The 20011-nt window shown below is 41.4% G+C and overlaps 2 protein-coding genes across 3 annotated transcripts; one reads left to right on the forward strand and one right to left on the reverse strand.

The window, feature by feature from the left end:
- Nucleotides 1–5365: 5365 nt before the first annotated feature.
- Nucleotides 5366–5838, forward strand: LOC131219148 (uncharacterized). The gene is made up of 2 exons (XM_058214153.1): nt 5366–5620; nt 5728–5838. Exons 1-2 carry the CDS (start codon nt 5366–5368, stop codon nt 5836–5838), a joined length of 366 nt encoding a protein of 121 aa, XP_058070136.1.
- Nucleotides 5839–13022: 7184 nt separating this feature from the next.
- Nucleotides 13023–19546, reverse strand: LOC131218714 (uncharacterized). Of its 2 annotated transcripts, XM_058213443.1 has the most exons (4): nt 19236–19543; nt 16537–16831; nt 14677–14727; nt 13023–13449 (listed from the first exon to the last, which is right to left on the reverse strand). In XM_058213443.1, exons 1-4 carry the CDS (start codon nt 19490–19492, stop codon nt 13045–13047), a joined length of 1008 nt encoding a protein of 335 aa, XP_058069426.1. In that variant the 5' UTR covers nt 19493–19543; the 3' UTR covers nt 13023–13044. The 2 variants fall into 2 exon arrangements, with proteins under 2 accessions (XP_058069426.1, XP_058069427.1); XM_058213444.1 differs by lacking the exon at nt 14677–14727 and having other exon boundaries at nt 19236–19546.
- Nucleotides 19547–20011: the final 465 nt, after the last annotated feature.

The following is a 20011-nucleotide window of genomic DNA, read 5'->3' on the forward strand; positions in this document are numbered from 1 at the left end:
AGGAAAGAAAGGATTTATGGGTCGCGGATTGGATACTGACAAGGTCAGTAGCCAAATTGCTACTGAAGTGACGTCACCAAGCTCTGTAGACCCAACCGTGATGCATGTGTTGTATCCATACTCTCCAACCGTTTGTAGATATCGTTTTATAGCATTATAAAGAGGATAAGATAGATCTAAATTTCAAATGGACCCACCACAGAAAACCGTGGGAGCCGTCACACCCACCGTTGAAACATTTATACGGCCCACAGTGATGTATTTTTGAGATCCATCTTATTCATAAGTTAACATAGAGATAGATGAAGTGAAAACAAAAATATCAGCTTCATCGGAAACTATTGTGGCCCTTAAGAAGTTTTGAACGGTGGATGTCACTGTCCCCACTATTTTCTATGGTGGGGTCCACTTGAACTTTAGATCTATCTCATTCTCTTTGTAATGCCATAAAAAAATCTCTAAAAATGGTTGGATGGTATGGATAAAAGACATGCATCATGGTGGGGTCCACAGAGCTTGGTGACGTCACTTCAGTAGCGATTTGGCTACTGACCCTGTCAGTATCCAATCCGCGCCCCAATATTCAAAGGTCCGCTGCACCGTTTGTAGAATAAGCTTACTCTACAACGCCATGTGGGGCCTACCATGATGTATATGTATGACATCCAATCCGTCCATCAAGCGTGGCCCCTCATGTTTTCATTGTAATCGAGAAATTAACAGATTGAAAATTCCAGTGGGCCACATCATGTAAAATCATGCCTAAAACTCCTAAATCACGTGCTGCAGCCCACCTGAGCTCTGGGATGACCTGATTTTTACTTTGTGCGTTCATCTTGATGGGGCACATCTTCTGAATGGATTGGATGACACATGAAAAACACGGTTGGTCCTATATAGAATCTGAAGGCTTTTAACGGTAAGCATCCATCCCATCTGTTCCCTGTGGTGTGACCTACCTTTCTCTTGAAACGGGCTGATTTTTGGAATATAAGGTGAACTTTAAGGAACGCACGTCACGGATGGATCAGATGTGAGCCCTACAGAACAGTGGGCCCCACACACTGCGTTGTAGAAAAAGCTTATTCCCTGAGTGGACTCGATGCCACTAGAATTATAGTGTCCTGATGTACATGACATCAGTGGTGCCTTGATGACCCAGATTATACAGGTGGGGGCCATGGTTTAGTGATCTAGGCCGTTGATGTAATGAAGCACTTATAGTAGATTGGGATTCCCAAAAATTTATAGGTAAGAAGATCCTAGCCATCTAAATAGTTGGCCTTTTCTTCCAGATGGTTTTTGTTCATTTCCTTTAGGTCATGTTTGGATTCGCGTATAAGAGGGTGGTGTATCGTATTATAAGTGAATATTCCTGAATATTCCAATTAAACAGCGTTTGAATTGGAGCGTATAACGGATGGTATCCCATGCACGCGATTTCAGTCCGTTTCCAGAAATTTGAAAACGCGGTATTGTGTTGTTAGAGTTCAGGCCTGCTGTCATTACAGCCGAATGACTGCACTGCATTGTATTCTCCTTCTCGAGAAAGGAAGACTGGTGACTGAAGAGAACTTCATGTAGTTTTATCACGTGGGAGAAGAGAACTTCTCTAAGCATCACTGCAGATGTTGCATGTCACCATTGCATGTAGTTTCCTCTTCTCCAAACCGCTGATAACAACTACCCGTGGGCAGTATAACTCCAAATCTCGTTGCTCTTCGAATCGTGCTGGAGCACCCCACATCGTCCGGCGGAGGGTCGTCCCTACAGGTATGAATCTCATTCCTTCAGATGAAAACATGCAATACTTCTCGCCTGTAAGAGTTACCCTATCCAAGCAGACCTCCTGTATCGCCCTCCTCGAGTGCGATATTTCTGGAGGAGGATAGAGGGTATACAGTCCGTCGTATACACATGTATCTGTGAAACCCCTCATCCCTGTCCAGATTCGTTCGATGGAGATAATATGAGGTAAATCTTGTTCTGTATAGAATCCTGGTTGGGAATTTGAAAAGGACGGTTGCATATCTTCCAAGTTGCAGGTAGGGTGTGATGCTGCCAGTGCTTGCAGATACTTGAATGAATTTTTTTCCTTGCTCCTATTGATAAAAACCGAGTATGGTCTCTTCTCTTCAAAAATTTCTGTTTCTGGAAATCATTCTGTATCTGAAAAGGCTCTGCTACTTTCAGTTAATCTGTTTGAGGTATAACTCTTCAAAATTGCTTTTCTGGACATCTGCACAAATTTAAACTGGTTATTATAAATTTCTGATGGCCATTTCAAGATGAATCTCTCTAGGACAACGGTTTTTTCATTTTCAGCTATGTATCCCTTGCTAACTGTCACGATTATCAATGGAAGATATTCACTGATAACATTACAATATGCATATTTACAACTCATTGGTCTTCTAACGATATGTTTTTTTCAGTACTCCTATGAGTATATGGTTTTCTATTTCAAATCATCATTTTCTACTTTTCGAAAAGAAACAATGCGTGCTATGAGAGCTAAATATTAAACTGTCATCTCCTTAACAAAATCTTTTTCATTGTTGAATCGAACCCTAACCCGTACAACATATCATGTGCTGATGCAGACAGTAAAAGTCTTGCAGCCCTCAATGCAAAATTTTCAACTCTCTACAATCTCTTTGCCATATAACATGTATGTCATTACTAATTTTGAAATACTGTTTATATCACTATGTATGATGTTAATTGATAGGAAAAACCTCAAGATTAATATATATATATATATATATATATATATATATATATATATATATATATATATATATATATATATATATATATTCGTATGAATAAGGGCCTGTTTGGGTACCTGTAAGTCTCTTGCAGGTGATTGTCAATGGTAAGTCAATTACAGGTGAAGGTCACTTACATGGGCATGTATGGATGGCTATAAGTCAGTTTCAGAGAAGTGACTTCAGTCCCCCATCCCCTTGTAAGTTATTGGTAGATTTGCCTGTGAGTGACTTACAAGCTGTAAACAGATATTGATACGATGTCTGCACGAACTGTGAGATGTATTCATGCCTATATATGTTGCAATCAGGGTGATACCTATTAAACTCCTTGAATATGTTTTGCATTATGATTTGCATACGTAACTGTATGAAAATTTCATGTACCATTAAATTACCATACATTAATATTCATGTGTACAGTAAATAATTGTAAACGTTACAATTGCCTTCGCTTATTTTACTGTAAACATATTTTCATGTGTAGTTGTCAAATCTTTATTGGGATGGTAACATGATAGCTAAATTATCTGGTAACGAATACTAATGCATATTTTCATGTTTGTTGTCAAATCTGTATATTAGATGAAACAGAAAGTGTATATTAATATATGAAACAGTTTGCATAAAAACATATGCATGACAAATATTTAAATTTTATCTGTAATGCTTGTCACATATCCTTTCCATACTTTCAATATAAATTTTACGAATTCTTTGTAATTTTCAATCAGATAACTTTTATTTCCAATAGTCATATGGCTTCCGATAGTGCTGAAACAGCGATAAAAGGTCATCTGCTAGTGAATGGACTGAGAGTGAAGTAGCTGCTACATTAACAGTCATAGCAGCCTCTGCATGTGTAATGGGTGCTGCAGAAGATTATCGTCGTTACTATATTAAATCAGAGTATAAAGATTGTTATATTGAGAGAGAGAGAGATTTGTCAATGGCATAATACGGAAAAGCGATGTTGATTGTCTCGCACAGCTGAGAATGAGCAGGGACACATTTTTCGAATTGTGTTCATTGTTGAGAGATCAGACACTTCTATCCGATTCTAGGAGGTGTAGTATGGAAGAGCAAGTAATAATGTTCTTACATACAGTTGGACACAATGTTCGTAATCGTGTGATTGGTCATCGATTTTCAAGATCTGGTGAGACTGCAAGCAGACACTTTACTAGGGTGTTGGATGCAATTATCGATATATACCCAGAATATGTGAAGTTTCCTAGATTACACACACCCAAGAAAATATCGACAACCCTTTATGGAGTGCATACTTTCAGGCAATATTAGAGAAAAGTTAGATGTCATTGGTAAGAATTTTAATTCTTATAAAGATTGAACTAACCATGTGGTATACGTTTGATTGTATGACTGCATCAGGGCCCTAGATGACACCCATATACCAGCTTATTTGCCAAAAGAATCAAGCTCATCTTTCAGAAATACGAAATGATTTCTGTCATAAAATATTTTGCTTGCATGTACTTTTGATATGAAATTTGTATACATGCTTGCTGGTTGGGATGGATCTGTATCCGATGCTCATGTTTTACAAAATGCACTAACCCGTCGCCCTGGCTGTTTTTCTTGTTCCACATGGTAATCATATATAGGGGGTGATTATTTACATCATAAGAGTTTATATCTGAAACATAACTGAAACATATCTTGTAATGTGTAGGAAAATATTATGTTGTTGATGCTGAATATGCACATACGCCCAGGTTTATGGCCCCCTACCGAGGTGTGCGATATCATCTGAATGAGTTTCGTACTGGAAAGAAGCCTGCAAGTAAAAAAGAACTTTTCAATTATCACCACGCCCAGTTGCGAAATGTCATAGAGCGGTCTTTTGAGCTTTTAAAAGCCCGCTTCCCTATTCTACGTATTCCTCCTTATTTCAAGTTTAAAACACAAGTAAAAATTATTATAGCTTGTTGTATCCTTCATAATTTTATATGTGTTAGTGGTGATGATGGACTTGCTAAGGTAGTAGAGGACAGTGGAGATAGTATGAAGGATGTTGCACCATCTCCTGTAGAAATATCTACTGCGGAGGAAGGAAGAGCTCTATCTCTGGTGACGGACAACGATCGGGAAGAGTGGCCGAGGAAGAGAGACGAGATAGCTGAGAGAATGTGGAATGACAGTCTTCTACACACCAAACAACGTATTTAGTTTTCATTGATTTTGTACTAATTTGTTATGTTTTTAGCAGGAATATTTGCATACTTATTTACTTTTACTGTAGATTTTTGTAATAAGATGGCTTATATAATCTTCTTATGAATTTTCATGAAGTAATACTTTTGTTGATCAACTGTATACTCATGTCATGTAACCATAAATATGTGTTACTTGTAGGTGAAATGAATTTTTTGAGGAGTTTAAATGTGGACTCGTCACCTACAAGAAGGGGTGGTCATCTACACCTTAGTCCAAGATCAGTAAGACAACCTCTTCAAACTCCACCAAGAACCACTACACCCTTAAGGAAAGGGCCCTCACCTAAGGGTATATCTACCCCAAGGCGTAGGCAAGCCTCTTCTCGAAAAATAAGTAGAGTTTAATAGTTCGATAATATGGATAATTCGTTGGTGGATGCCCTCGTTGAACAAGTCAATCTCGGCCTGAAGAGTGATAATGGGTTCAAACCTAAGACCTACAAGGCAACCATCAGAGAGATCAATGAGACATGTGGCATATTACTTGAAAATCGTCACATTTCTAATCGGTTGCGGACCTTGAAGAGGTTGTATATTTCTATCAAGGACCTGCTCAGTGCATCCGGTTTTGGATGGGACTCTGACAAAAAGATGATCGTCGCTACTGATGATGTGTGTGCTTGCTATATTACAGTAGGATATTTAAGAAAAAAAATCATTCATTGTAAAATTTTCAGCTTTTCAGTATATGATTTCTAATATTTTCTTTATGTGTACAGTCTCACCCATATGCGGAACGTGTGCGAGGAAAGCACATCGATAGATGGGATGACTTGGCCTTCATATTCGGCAATGACTGTGCCCATAGATCATTTGCGAGTACGGCTTAGTCATCACCTATTTCTGGGAAGCGGCGCAGCCGATCCGAAATGTATTCCGACGACGGCTCTAATGAGGAGGCCTCTGATACTGTACGACTCTCATTCGATGATGAGGACGGTCAGAGGCCTACTCACCGCGCACACGTAGGCAAGGGATCCATAAATAAGGCAAAGAAATATAACAAAAGCCCAATGGAGGAAACGTCAGGATCTCGTCATAGTCGTTTGGATGAGAGTGACATTAGTCGTCGTAGGAAGGATAAGCCGAGCGAGCAAATAGGGGATAGGATGGGGGAGATGGCAGAGGCTGTAAAGACCCTGACTATAACTATGGCGCAGGGCAAAAGTATGACACATGTGCAGCGGTTGCTGGGGATACTTAAGGACGTGGAAGGTCTGAATAATGAGGATCAGATTCGGGCTGCGAGGGTGTTGCAATCCGATTTGGTCAGTGCAGGATATTTTATGAAAATGGGACACGAGAGAAGAAAGGAATGGATAGAAAAGGTTATCCTTCCGCGGAGTGGGTAGGAGTGAATTTGGGAAGAGTAAAAATATTTTTTGGACAATGGTGTTTTCTGGACTTTTTTTTTTTCTTTTGGGGTGGATACTGTTTCAACCAAGTCTGTGAATGCTTGGTTTGGTGGGTTAACAAATGGCAACGATGTGAATTATATGATTGCTGCTGGAGTAGTAATCAGATCTTCAATCTTTTGGATTACTATATATATGAAATTTGCAATGCTACTTTTTGTTGCAGGTTCTGACTTTAACTGTTATGCGATACTCTGTCTAAGATTATAACTTGATATACTTTTCATTATACAGTAGTCATTTCTGCAGTAGGAATATGTTGGAGGATAGAGGTTAGTCTGATTTGTTGTGTTTGCAAGAGGTTGGATCTACAGAAGTTGCATTTGATAGCCTCTTGCAGTGCTCAATATGAATATTTAATTATGGACTAATACACTCTTCACTTGCATTATAATTGATAGATAATTTTATAATTCAGGGCGTTATTTGAACGGCCTGGAGTTATGTCAGGTCATTTAAACTTTGGATGATTTGGTAATGGTGTGGTTGATCAACTTTTTTTTTTGGCTGGGTAGTTATGGTTTCTGTTTTAGCAGGTATCTATTGCTGTCTTAATCAGCCTCTCATTCCAATGACTGCATTATTATATCGCAGGTGTCAGCAGGTTATTGCTACATGCTTTTGTAGCAATAAGCTTTTTTTCTTGGGTGGGTAGTTATGGTTTTTGTTTTATCTGATATTCGTGCATGCTTTTGTTTTAGATTGATGTAGTTAATGCAATTGGGTATTAGAAATAGATAATTTTCACATGAGGCATTGAGTTTCTGATTCCAAATATAAGAATGATACACATACATAGGTTTGAGTTTCATTTTCTATATACAGATAACCTTCACAGATTTGGATTATATCCGACATGTTCTTCTTAATATTATTTTACTAATTCCCAGCATCACTTTCAGTAAATCTTGTATGAGTTTCTTTTCATTGGATGGGTTCGGATTGAAAGCCAACTTGACCCCACCTGCCCAAGTTTCATGCCTAGTAGAGTGGCCCACGTATGAGGATTGAAAGCTCAGATCATGTACACTTTCAATGTGCGGATGGAGATTTCTTACACGTGTGGGCTTGGAAAACCCTAATGGATTTGATGCAGGAGTGAAAATGAAGAGGAGGTTTTACGTAGTGTTTGAGGGAAGAGTGCCTGGAATATACGAGACGTGGGAAGAGTGCAAAGCTCAGGTTCATGGATTTAGTGGATGCGGACATAAGTCATTCACGGTTTATGAAGATGCAATGCTTGCATGGAATCAATACAAGGTTAGATGAATCTTTAACAACGCCACTGTACATTATAAGAAATCAAATTTCCATGTTGATTTACATATCTTACAATCATATTTATTCACATATATGTGCATGGTTTACCATATTATTTACGCCTCCACTATCAGTAGAGCAGCAGTTGAAACAGTTGGAACTTGGTTTGTTTATGCATCAACTTCTACCACGACGATAGATAACAAGATATGTGTAGCTGCACCCAAAGAGCCAACTGTAATTGGTGACAATGGTGTGCAAGATGAAAATGAAGAAAGAGTGTTTCCTGATGGTCCAGGAAACGAACCACATTTAGATCATAAGATTATTGGTTTGTTGGTTGGTGTCCTCATATTGTTTCCGGGTGTTTACTTGAATGTTTGTTGCAGCGGATAGGTTTTTTGCGTCTGTAATTAAAGACGAATTGGAGGACTGTTTCAAAGTATGTAGTTAAGGACGTCTCATTTGTAATATTCGTTTTTTCAATTTTTTTCCTTTTACACTCTTCTTCTTCTTTTCTGGAACATTTAATATCGGCTCCACAGTGATGTATTTTTGAGTTTTTTCAATTTTATATTTTTATTTTGAAGTAGGTTTTCTAATTTTGTTATTGTTATTTTCTTTTCTTGAACATGGATGACATCTAACGCATTTGTAATATTCATCTTTAATTTTTTTAATATATTAATTTCTTTCTGTTCTTCTCTTTGCTGCAACTGTCAATATCATCTCCTTGTTTTCTTAATGTTTTTGTTTACAAAAATTATAATGTATGTTTTGTAATTTTGTTTTTGTGCAACACATTTTGTTTTCTGGGGCGTGGATGACTTCAGGATTACACATGGGTCCACATATCACAGGTATGGCAATCTCAGTCTGCCGTTGGTAATCTACGGTGGGCTTAATTGTCACGTTGATTTCGCAATTCATTGTAGCCAAATCAGGGAACGGATTGGCCACTCCCCCTGACACCAGCTCCATGGCTGGTGGTCGGTGCTCTGTGAGCCCCACCATGATGTATGGTGGAACTCAACAGACCATTGACTCGGACATTCCAGATGGTGTAGAACCTGGGGCCGAACCAGAAAAAACCATGCCTAAAATCTCTGAAATCACGTAGTGTAGCCCTCATGAGCTTTGAAATGGCCTGGTTTTTCGTATGTCTACTCATGATGGTGGGTATCATCTTCTGAATGGATTGGATGGCATATAAAAACATAGTGGGCCCCACAAACAACCAGAAGGTTTTTAATGGTGTGTTCCAGGCCATCTCAACTTCTCCCTCTGGTGTGGCCCACATGAATTTCGAATCAGCCTGATTATTGGGCATCAAAGAGAACATGAGGGAACCCGCATGATGGACGGATTAGTGTCATGCACGCCCCATGATGGGCCCCACATGAAGGTTAAGCTTGATTTTAAAAAATAGAAGTTTCCGCCAAATCATGATGGAATGATGATAAAATTCAATCCGTACATGTAGTATTCAAAAACTTGTACGGTTGTACAGTACGCAGATATAATACCTCCTATCCAAACGTTGATCTGTATAAGATATTGTATATTATTCTCTATAATACCTCCAATCCAAATATTGATTTGTCTCTGAATGATTTGAATGTATATTGAAAACCCCATTGTATACATGAACAGTACCCGAATACAGTACATACAATACAATACACGAATCCAAACAGGCCCTTAATGTCACTTTGTGTAGACCCCTGACAAAGGAGTTATGGTAGTCCAATCTTGGAAATTTTCGAGTCAAAACTCATTCACTGCGGGCTCATGACATTGACGCTCATGGTCATGAATCACTGAAACATAGCATGTAGTGTATGTGTGAATTCCATCGAACCGTCCATTAGATGTAACACCTCATTTTAGGCCTTGAGCCAAAATTCCATCTTGATTCACCACTCAAGTGAGCCACACGAAAGTGAACAATGTGGAACACCAGGTATGGTGACACGTACCATAGAAACTTCAGTGTCCACCTTGCCATCCAAACCATTCATCAGGTGCAACCCACCAGGATGAAGTTATACACCAAAAAACAGGTCATTCAAAAACTCAGATGGGCCACACCCCACGAATATACGGGTTGTACGTGTGATTGTATATTGCTTCCATTGAGGTTCCCCACCTGAACTTTTGACCAGAATGATTCTTGGAATGTACGGTGAACATAACTTGATGAGCCAGATACACGGTTTGGATTCCTCATAAACATCACTAATGGGCCCCACACAGCTCGATGATCCAAGCTTCCTGATCAGTGACCGTGATCGGTGCACATGAAAGCTACGGTAGAAAAGTGATGGATTTTTAAACATGGGTCATCCATGATAGGGCCCACTAGATGAATGGCCCCGGTGAATGCATCACCCTAGCACGTGTGCTTTTGGGTTTGTTGCTCGGAATTAGGGGTGTACACGAACCGAGCTAGCTCAGTTAGCTCGCTCGACTCGACTTGGTTTGAAGCTGAGTTCGAGCTGAGTCGAGCTGATTTTTTGAGCTCGAAAATGAGTTCGATCCGAGTTCTAGCAGACCCCAGCTCGAGTCGACTTGGATCAAATCCAACTCGAACTGAACCAGTTCGGTGACACAGTTACTTTGCCATTGATGTTGCTCACCAACTGTTTGATAAAATGACTCAACGAAATGTGGTTGGTGGCAAGGCAGGCATGTACATGAAACAAATACCATTTTTCTCTTTGTTTTTTTGATTTTTATGTTGCTTAAGGTGTTTGATAAAATACCTGTAAAACCGTTGCCCTTACAAACAGTGAGATTTTAAAGTCGCAGTTCAAGTGTATGTGGAAATGCCTCAATGGAGAACTTGGCCCGCGCTAGCCTAAGCTGTTAAGCTGCTGACCAAACCGAGCTGAGCTGGGCAGTTAGGCTCGGGCCAAGTTCGAGCTGAGGTCAGCCAGTGGCCGACTGGATGTACACCCCTAGTCGGAATGTTCTTGCCAATACTACATGAATAATACGTGCACGTAACGTATGCATGTGGCGATTTCCATGCATCTTCACAAGCTTTTTTTTATTCCTACTTGGGTGCTCCCATGCATCTTCATATTATTTTTTTATTGGTTGACTTTGGAGATTTATAATATATGATATGTGGACGACTTTAACTTTGCTCTCTAAGCACTCCACGCGTTAAGAGAGATGATCCACCACACGCATGTACCACAACATACCACTTGCGTAGGACATTAGTGTCATGAAAATGGTGGGCCCCACGTCCATGAAGATCGCCTAGAATGGAAATCACACCGGTTCGCTCATCAGATGGGCCACACTGGCCACCGTTCTCGAATAAAATATACAAGTCTGACTCAACATACGGGCCTGGCCCAACGGCATAATGAGCGGATCGGATTGATTTTCGGGAAGGGTGATCTTGATGGTGGGGCCTATCGTTTTGATGGTAATCATGGCATGTTGGAGGGAAGAAATGGTATGGCCACATCCAACGGCCGGAGATCTTCAGCAACAGGTTGGGCCGTTCATGGGACCTGGAACTCTCAGCCTAGCTTTGGACTGGGCTTGGGCCTATTAACTTGGACTGAGCGGATTAGGTGTTACCCGGATAACACCTTAGTGGGTGCTACCTTACCTTGTGGGGCCCATTTTGATAAATGTGTTGTATATCCACACCGCACATCCGTTTTTTCAGCTCATTTTAGGACGTTATCCGAGAACTTACGAAAATCCAAATCTCCAGTGGACCACACCACTGTAAAATGTGGTGGAAGACCATTAAAAGCTTTTTGTAGGCCACAAACGTTTTGGATCAAGCTGATATTTGTATTTTTCCCTTAATCCAGGTCTGGTTGACCTTATCAACGGGTTGGATGGCAAATAAACATTACTGATTTGCTTACCACAAGCCATAGGAATTTTTTTTAATGGTGGGCGTTCAATCAGCACTGTTTCCTGTGGTGTGGTCCACCTGAGATTTAGATCTGGACCACGTCCTAAAATGGACGGCATGGATACACAACAAATCATCAAGGTGGGCCCCACGGTAAGGGTAGCACCTAATCCGTTCCCCACAAGAAGAAACGCCAATGGCAGAGTTGTCAATGCAATGCAATGGGCCTAGCAAAACCACAGGCCCGGTAAGAATGCATAGAGCCTGAGCTAATAAAAATACATAAACCTTGAATAGGCCCACCTCTACGGACGCGGATTGCGTCCTACCAGGAGCTTTGAGTGGCCACCGTGATGTGTGGGTCTTATCCATACCGTCCATCCATTTTTATTTTATTTTTTCTGTATCATTTTATGACATAGGCCCAAAAATGAGGGAGATCCAAGGCTTAAATGGACTACACAATTGGAGATTAAACTCTTACCGTTGAAAACTTCCTGGGGGCCACAGAAGTTTTGGATGGAGCTGATATTTGTGTTTTCTCTTCATCCAGGTCTATGTAACTTTATGAATAGGTTGGATGACAAATAAACATCACGGTGGGTCCTAGAAAAGTTTCAACGGTGAGAATCATTATCACAGCTGCTTCCTGTGGTGTGGCCCACTTGAGCGTTGGATCTGCCTCATTTTTGGGCCTATCTATAAAATGATAGGAAAAAATGGATGGACGGGGCGGATTAGACAGGAGTAGGACACGATCTGCATCCCACATCTACCTCGGACTGGGTCGTTCTGTGGTCCTGATCAACGGTCTGGCAAGATGGTAAATGGTGGAAAGAAAGAAAGAAAGAAAGAAAGAAAGAAAATCTCATCACAGTCCAATCTATGAGATATAGGGCCCACCTTAATGATAACACCTGCTCGAGTGGTGCCAGGCAAATGTGGGGCCCACATGATGGATGAAGTCCGTCCAGCACCAACCACCGTATAACCTCCGTGTTCCAAAAATCACTCTGATCAGAACACTCAAGTGGGCCAAAACACAGGGAACAGTGTGAGAAGCGACGCTGACCCTTGATTTCCACATGGGCTGACCTGAATTTTAGGGCCTGAGACCTTTCATCCAGACCACATGAAGGGTCTGAATGCATAGATTTCATATACACAGCGCAAAAATCAAGGGTGGAGATTCCCTCCCAACTTGCTCCCTGTGGTGTAGCCTACCTGATTCACTAATCAGCCTGATTATAAGGCCTATCAAGTAACATGGTCTGATGCATATGATGGATGGGTTGGATTTTATGAATGCATCAGGTGGGCCCCACATTTTCCTGGTACCAGCATCAGGTGGGCCCCACATTTTCCTGGTACGGTGGTACCGGGTTGTGGTTGTTTCAGGCCAGCTCCTTCTCTCAATAGAGAAAATGAAATAAAGAGAAATCAGAATCCATGCAAAACAGCGGATCAGATAATCAGATAACTACTCTCTGGTATTCAGGCTGCAGCATAAACAAGAAAATCCCGCCGGCAACCGATACATTGAGAGACTCAAACTCACCGGCCATCGGAATGCTTACAAGCTCACAGGCCTGCATGGATTCCTCCGAAAGGCCACGGCCTTCGCTGCCCAAGACCAAGCAAAGAGGCCCACCAGCTAACACATCCGCAAGCTCCCGAGAGAGCAAAAGAGGGCCATTTCGTTCTTCATCATCATCTGGATGGCCAGCCAACATCTTCATTTGGAATTTGTGTTTTAGAGATTTTAAGTGGGCCCACTTACCAGAAACAATGGGGAGCTGAAAGGAAGCTCCGCGGGCTGCCCTGAGTGCTTTGTCATTGAAAGGATCACAGCAACCAGGAAGTAGAAAAACTCCATCCTGTCAGTAATCAGCACAAACCAGTCATTGCAAGAGGTGGAAGAGAATCGGTGAGACAAAAAACATAGAAGAGTAATAAACATCGCCATTATTTGGGTGGGCCATGACAAACACTACAAACAAGTGCATAAATCCGACCACTGAAATTGAGGGCCCAACTGCAGATGGAACATGGCCTGAAAATCACACTAATCATATATGATCATAACAATGTAATTTCATCAGTTGAATTTGGAATGCTGCTTCAATCTGACAGCACAAATTGTGGGCCATCTCGTGATAAATCATAGCTCAAAAATCACACCGACCAGATAATCGTAACCATCTGACTTTGCCTGTTGAATTTGGGGCTGTAACCAGAATCTTTTCCACTGTACATTTGATGGACACCAATCAGAGTGATTTTGGTCTATGCTCCATACCAAGGGGGCAACTTGGTCGGTCTGGATTGGCACACATGCATGCCACGTGTACCATGGATGACTTGCCACAATTCAGTAAAACACACTACACATACTATAATCTTTAGCCCATTTTCAAACAACATGATTGGAATGGCCTTGATTATTATTTTTGGACAGAATACCCCTGATCGAGGGGAGTTGATACTCTGGCAGTGTAATGCTTGATACACGTGCACTCAGAAATTTTACACATGGCATATATTAACTCAAACCAAAACCGACTAAATAGCCAAATACACTCTCTGTCCCAAAATCAGATTGGTTGAAGAATCCAAACCTACAATCGTGGACTCTTGTTTCTTGAAAGAAGACCATTAGATATAACCATCCAATAACTGTCCATCAGTCTGATGGTAAAATGACCAGATAAGTATAATTATTGGTTTGTGATACATCCCGGGACCCACAATTTTGGACAGTTTAATTTGACTTGTATGTCGCATAAGTTCCTGTGTATCATCCATCACACTCTGCCAGAGCATCAAAGTTTTTCTGCAAAGAAAAAAGAAAAAGGAAGCATTTTAAATGAAAATGCTAATTTTACTTGCGCATGTGAGGAAAAGTTTCCCTTGTGTGCTCTGATCGGTTTGCATAGGTGGTAGGACCCATACATCCAAGTAATCACACCTTTTCTCTATTTGGGTTGACCACTTTTACGAACCAAATAATGTCCACAAGGGCATGATTTTCTTTACATGCGCTAGTAAGATTGGTGGGGATCTAGAAGAAAATTACACATCATATTCATGAACGAAAATCATACCCATCTAAACGCCATTGCGGATCTTAGTAATGTACCAAGGTTGCCGGGGTCCTGCAGCGATCGGGTTCGATGCATTAGAAGCATACCGTGTGCTAGAAAAAGTTCACTAGATCATTTGAAGGAAAGGCGGATTCTCATATGCACAAGCAATACCAAGATCAACCATAGTTTAAAAAGTCAACTCCAGATATCTGGTTAAGTCGGATCAACTCGAAGACTCAATTTGACTCAACTCGATATTTAATAATTAAACTAGAAATAATATTTTGATAATACAAGGTACTTTGAAAACTATGCATATAAAAATAGGCGAACTAAATGACAATATCGTTACCTGGCCTGCTGGTTAACACTGTTGCCCTAACCATGTGAGGTCACGAGCATGGTATTAAAAAACGGTTACATTAGGTGATGGTAACGGTGGGTACCATTATGCGTTATGGGGCCGTAACGGCCCTGTATCGGTCCCTTACGAGGGCCATAATAGCCATTACGAGGCTGTTACAATTTTTTTAAAGGCTGTAACGGCCAATATGTACGCATTGTAAGGTAATGAACCATTATCGAATACCTTGGTCATGAGCTTGAATAGCCACTAACCACTACCATTCTTTATTTAAAAATGAATAATCTCGGCAAGTGTTTCGGTTCGAGTCATGCCCAATTGCATCGTGTAGGCGACCGACTCAATGAGTCGTGTCGAGTCTGAACCAAGTCAAGAATGCCATGGAGTTTCATAGTGACTCGACTCAATTTTTTTGGGTCAAGTCACTGAGTTTTAGAACTATGAAAAGCATTAGATAAGGTGATACCACGTGGACACGAACAAGAATCGATGTGGAGATTATCCCAGTGCTCAAACATAAGAAACTCCGTGAAGAGATTATACAATGCTCAAATGGAGAATTTCTACATGCCACTCGCATTTTCAGTTTTTGCAAGTGAGGCCATGTCCAACTGATCCAAAACACTGGCCCTAGAACAGATGTCTATGCACTAGTTAGAAGATCATAGCCATTGAATCTTTGGACCTTTTCGGTTTGAATATACCGCTCCTGTATTTTCTTCTGAACCATCTATTTTCTTGCCCAAACCAGCCTGACCTCCCCGTCTGGTCTGTGTGACTTTTTGTCGCGCGGGTCATCCAGAATGTGGGGCCCATCATATCAACATTTGGAGCATTGAACCATGAACCATGCTTGGATAGAGCATTGTATAATACATCCTTCTGAATTACCTTTAATTGGAACTACAAAGCCTAGCTAAGGCCACACGTGTACAAGTCAGCTAATGCAGACGCTATCACATGTGCCAACATGCAGGTGCAATATCCAAGCCATCCATCAAAAGGGTACCCTTCTATAGATTCCCTATCCCAAGAATCAGGCTAGACCACTCCTCACGTGGGCCACAATTAACTGAACAAATGTATGGTTGTGAAAAAATCAGCCGAAATTTTCTTATCCATCAATTTATTTCTAATATAACGGCACACCTACTGAATGGACCGCATCTTTGGGCAGTAACATCTGCACAGTGAGGTCCACCTGATGGCTGGCTTCGATTAGTTCACCTGTCTGCCACGCTGGTATATGTGGTGGTGGGTGCATTAGCTGACTCACACATGTGTGGGCCTAGCAAAGCTCAAAAACACATTAGATGGATATAGGCAGCAGTTAAAACATGGACCAGAGAGGTCGAGCTGGTCTGGACAAGAACCAGCCACCAAAAAGGGCCGGGTCACCTTAAAACCTGGTCAGTTATGAGGATGACTGTTTTGTAAAAATAAAAGTCACCATATCCATCAAAGCTCGAATCCACAACTTCTATTTGAAAACCAAACACTAAGTATAAACATACCTGAATTCCGTCCAGGACTAATATTCGATGTGGAGAAGGAAACCAACTCTCGCAATCTTCCTCTTGGTCACCATCCATGTTGCAGAAGCTACTGGGAAATCTCATAAGGGCGATTGCTTCAACGGAATCTATCGATTGCAGCCCAGAAAGTTTTTTCATCACAATAGAGCTCACATGCACAATGCGAACAGATGGGTCATATAATCCTTTGGGAACTTCAGAATCATTGAGTAGAAGTAAAGAATCCAAAATGGTGGGGCCCTCTCCCTGTAATTCTTGAAATCTGGATATCTCCCTGCATGTGAATAAGAAAATTAATTGGATTTTTCCATATTGCATGGATCTCTCTTCTTCTTCTTCCCTCTTTTTTTTTTTTTTAATTCAAATCAATTCATTAGATATATAGGAACTAGAGAATTTGAAAAATCTCAGGGATGTGTAGAAAATATCAAAACAGGGACTGTACAATTAAGAGGTTTGCTAGACCCACAAGCACGCGTGGCCAACCTGGCAAGAGAGCATGGGCATCTCAATGCTGCAGAAAGCGGCCCCCACAAAGAAGATGAACGCGTGGAAAAATCATGCTATCCTACACATAGGGCTGTCAATGGGTACCTGAACCGCGGGTACCCAGTGTACCCAACCCTTTTTTTTTTTTTTGAAGACACAGGGTGTCCCCACCTCTTTTTGAAGTGAGACTAATCCCTACGAATACAGGCAATCACCCACAACCACGTGGATCGAGTAAAGCCAATGAGGGGAATCGAACCCTCACCTATAGGGAGCAAACCTACGGTGAAGACCATTCGCCCAAACCTCGTTGGGTTACCCAACCCAATTTTAACGGGTCTAAGTCCAATTTTTTGGACCCATCAAGTAATTGGGTGGGGTTCTGATCTCAGCTTTCGGGGCCCGGTTAAATTTGGGTCCATCGACCAAAACCCAATTAAAATTAGCTTGGGTTCGTTCAAGCGAGGTCCAGGCCGAGCCAGTTAGTTTATTCTAGCAATGGAATAAGGTTTCCCAAGCCATAGGCATGCAAGGGAGCCCATTTACACACTACACATGTGTCAAAGTCGCGCATGCATGTGTGATCTAAAGCCATCCATGATCCATCAATTGGCCTGATCATGCAAATGCTCTTAGTTCAAAACTACCTAGAAACCTAGATCCAAAGACCCGATGGCTACCTAGACCCAAGCGGATCAGGGTCAGGGTCTTCAAGAACGAGACCCAGACGCAGCAAGACATGAACCCAGCTGGCCAGGCATGGGTATACTAGGACCCGACCCGAACCCAACCTGTTGATGGCCCTACCTACACATCAGGTGGGATGCCCCTAAACAGAAAGGATAGACAGTTTAAAGGAACTAGCCGATGGTCCACATTTAATAAGTCACGATTGCAATTCAATTTTATGATGCACCCAAACGCGCCCTAATGGAATTGCTAACCTTGAGCAAGTAAACATCATCAACAAACACGCACCAATCAATACATTGTTCACTACTTGATCTCTCAATGGTCAGATAGACTGGAAATGATTTACATCATATTAGAATGAGGGTGGATCACATGGATGAAAACACCAACAAGTACCGATGCCGGGCATATAATCAATCCAAATTATTCAAATTGAGAGGCCCACTTGTTCACTGGGCAGTGGGCACAGTCCAAAAATCACACTGATCCAGCAGTCCTAACTGTCCAAGCAATGGACCTTTGCCCATTGCATCCCACTTAATGAGCACCGTCGATGCCTTTTTCTTTCTGACCGTCAATTTGATGGTTGTGAATTGGACAGTTATGAGCTTCCAATCAGCATAATTTCCCATGTTGTACCCCATCCACAGCATGGCCCACAATATGGATGGTTTTGGGTTGAGTACATGTTCATCCTGTGTTTGTGGGCCAGCTTGGTGCATTTAATCCACCATACTGTGCCGGACAACTGTGTAAAATTCCATTTAAGAGAGTGAGAGAGAGAGAAGAAGAACACAACCCACTTTCTAGAAAGGGGCTGCTCTGGTGGCAGCGATGATGCCGGATAGAACTCAGATCCACATGATGAATATTCATGAAATCCAACCCGTCCATCATATCCGTGACCTCAAGTTACATCCGGTACCCAAAAATCAGCCCAATCCAAAACTCAAGTGTGCCACACTACAGGGAAAAAGTTGAGAGTGAATGCTTATTGTTCATTTGAATGAGGAACCCAGCATGTAGTTTATCTTAAATCCAGGCCATCTAGACCCTTAATCTGACCTGGATGACAAGTCAGGCCAAATTCAGTACGTTTTGCAACTCAGGTGATCCCCGGTATAAATCAACGGCGGGAAGTTCCCTCCCAGCATGCTCCCTAAGCTGTAGCTCGCCAGAGCGTTGGATCAGGCTGATTTTTTCTACCTGAGAGTGGCATGAGCTCACAGATCTGATGGACGGATTGGATGCCCTTCATACATCACGTGGGACCCACATCTCACCCCCCCCCCCCCCCCAAGACCGAAAACCCACTTCTAGTTTGTCCTGATTTAGCTCTTTTCAATCAAGAGCAAAACAAAAACAGATTCCAAACATACACATCCAAACACCCAAAAAACACAATTCCTAACGAAATCAATCCCAATACTTCAGAAAACAATGCCCAAATTGAATCAGAAAGAAAGCCCAACAAAGATAAAGAAAGAAATCATTACCTTATGGGAGTGAGACCGACGACGAGAACGGAAGCATGCGAATGGCGATAGGAAGAGCTCTGGCGGAGCTTGAGGCAGTGTTTTATGAAGGAATTCGAAGGGCTGGAAATGACTGTAGCAGTTGTACGAATGGTAGTAGGATTTTTAAAATTATTTCGGATTTTACTGCAGCGAGGATGGATTGAGAGCTTTGATTTTGAGAAGCAATGAAGGATTTTAGGATTGAAATTAGTAGAGTCTACAAGCGTTTGCTGCATTTTTCCCCCTTTCTTCTGTTTCTTGCAGTGCTGCTGTATTTTCTAATTTAGAAAAACCACTATTTGATACTCTGGCAGAGTGTGATGGTTGATAGTCAGGCACTTGGAAATTGCTTAGAAATTGCATGCGTGGCGGACAATTAAGTCAAACGAATATGTAAAAATTATGTTTCCAGGATGCGTTATGGATAAAAAGTTACACTCATTTGATTACCTGAGCATCGGATTAGTGGACATTTATTGGACAGTTAAAAATAAAAAATATCCAACGGTCCAACTTCCACAAACGAGTATCATGAATCCGACGGCCAATCTGATTTTGGCCTGTGATAGCGCGACAGTGGGTTCCACAGTATAGTTGATTTATCTTGAGTTAATGTATGCCACGTGTACAACTTCTGAAGTACACAACTTCGGTAAGACCGAAACCACTATAATATTTATTAGCATCCAACCTGTTGATTAGATCACAAATACCTAGGGGTGTACATGAGTCGAACTAGGCTCAACCCGGCCCGG

Source organism: Magnolia sinica, chromosome 11 (genome assembly GCF_029962835.1).
Source record: "Magnolia sinica isolate HGM2019 chromosome 11, MsV1, whole genome shotgun sequence".
NCBI lineage: Eukaryota > Viridiplantae > Streptophyta > Magnoliopsida > Magnoliales > Magnoliaceae > Magnolia > Magnolia sinica.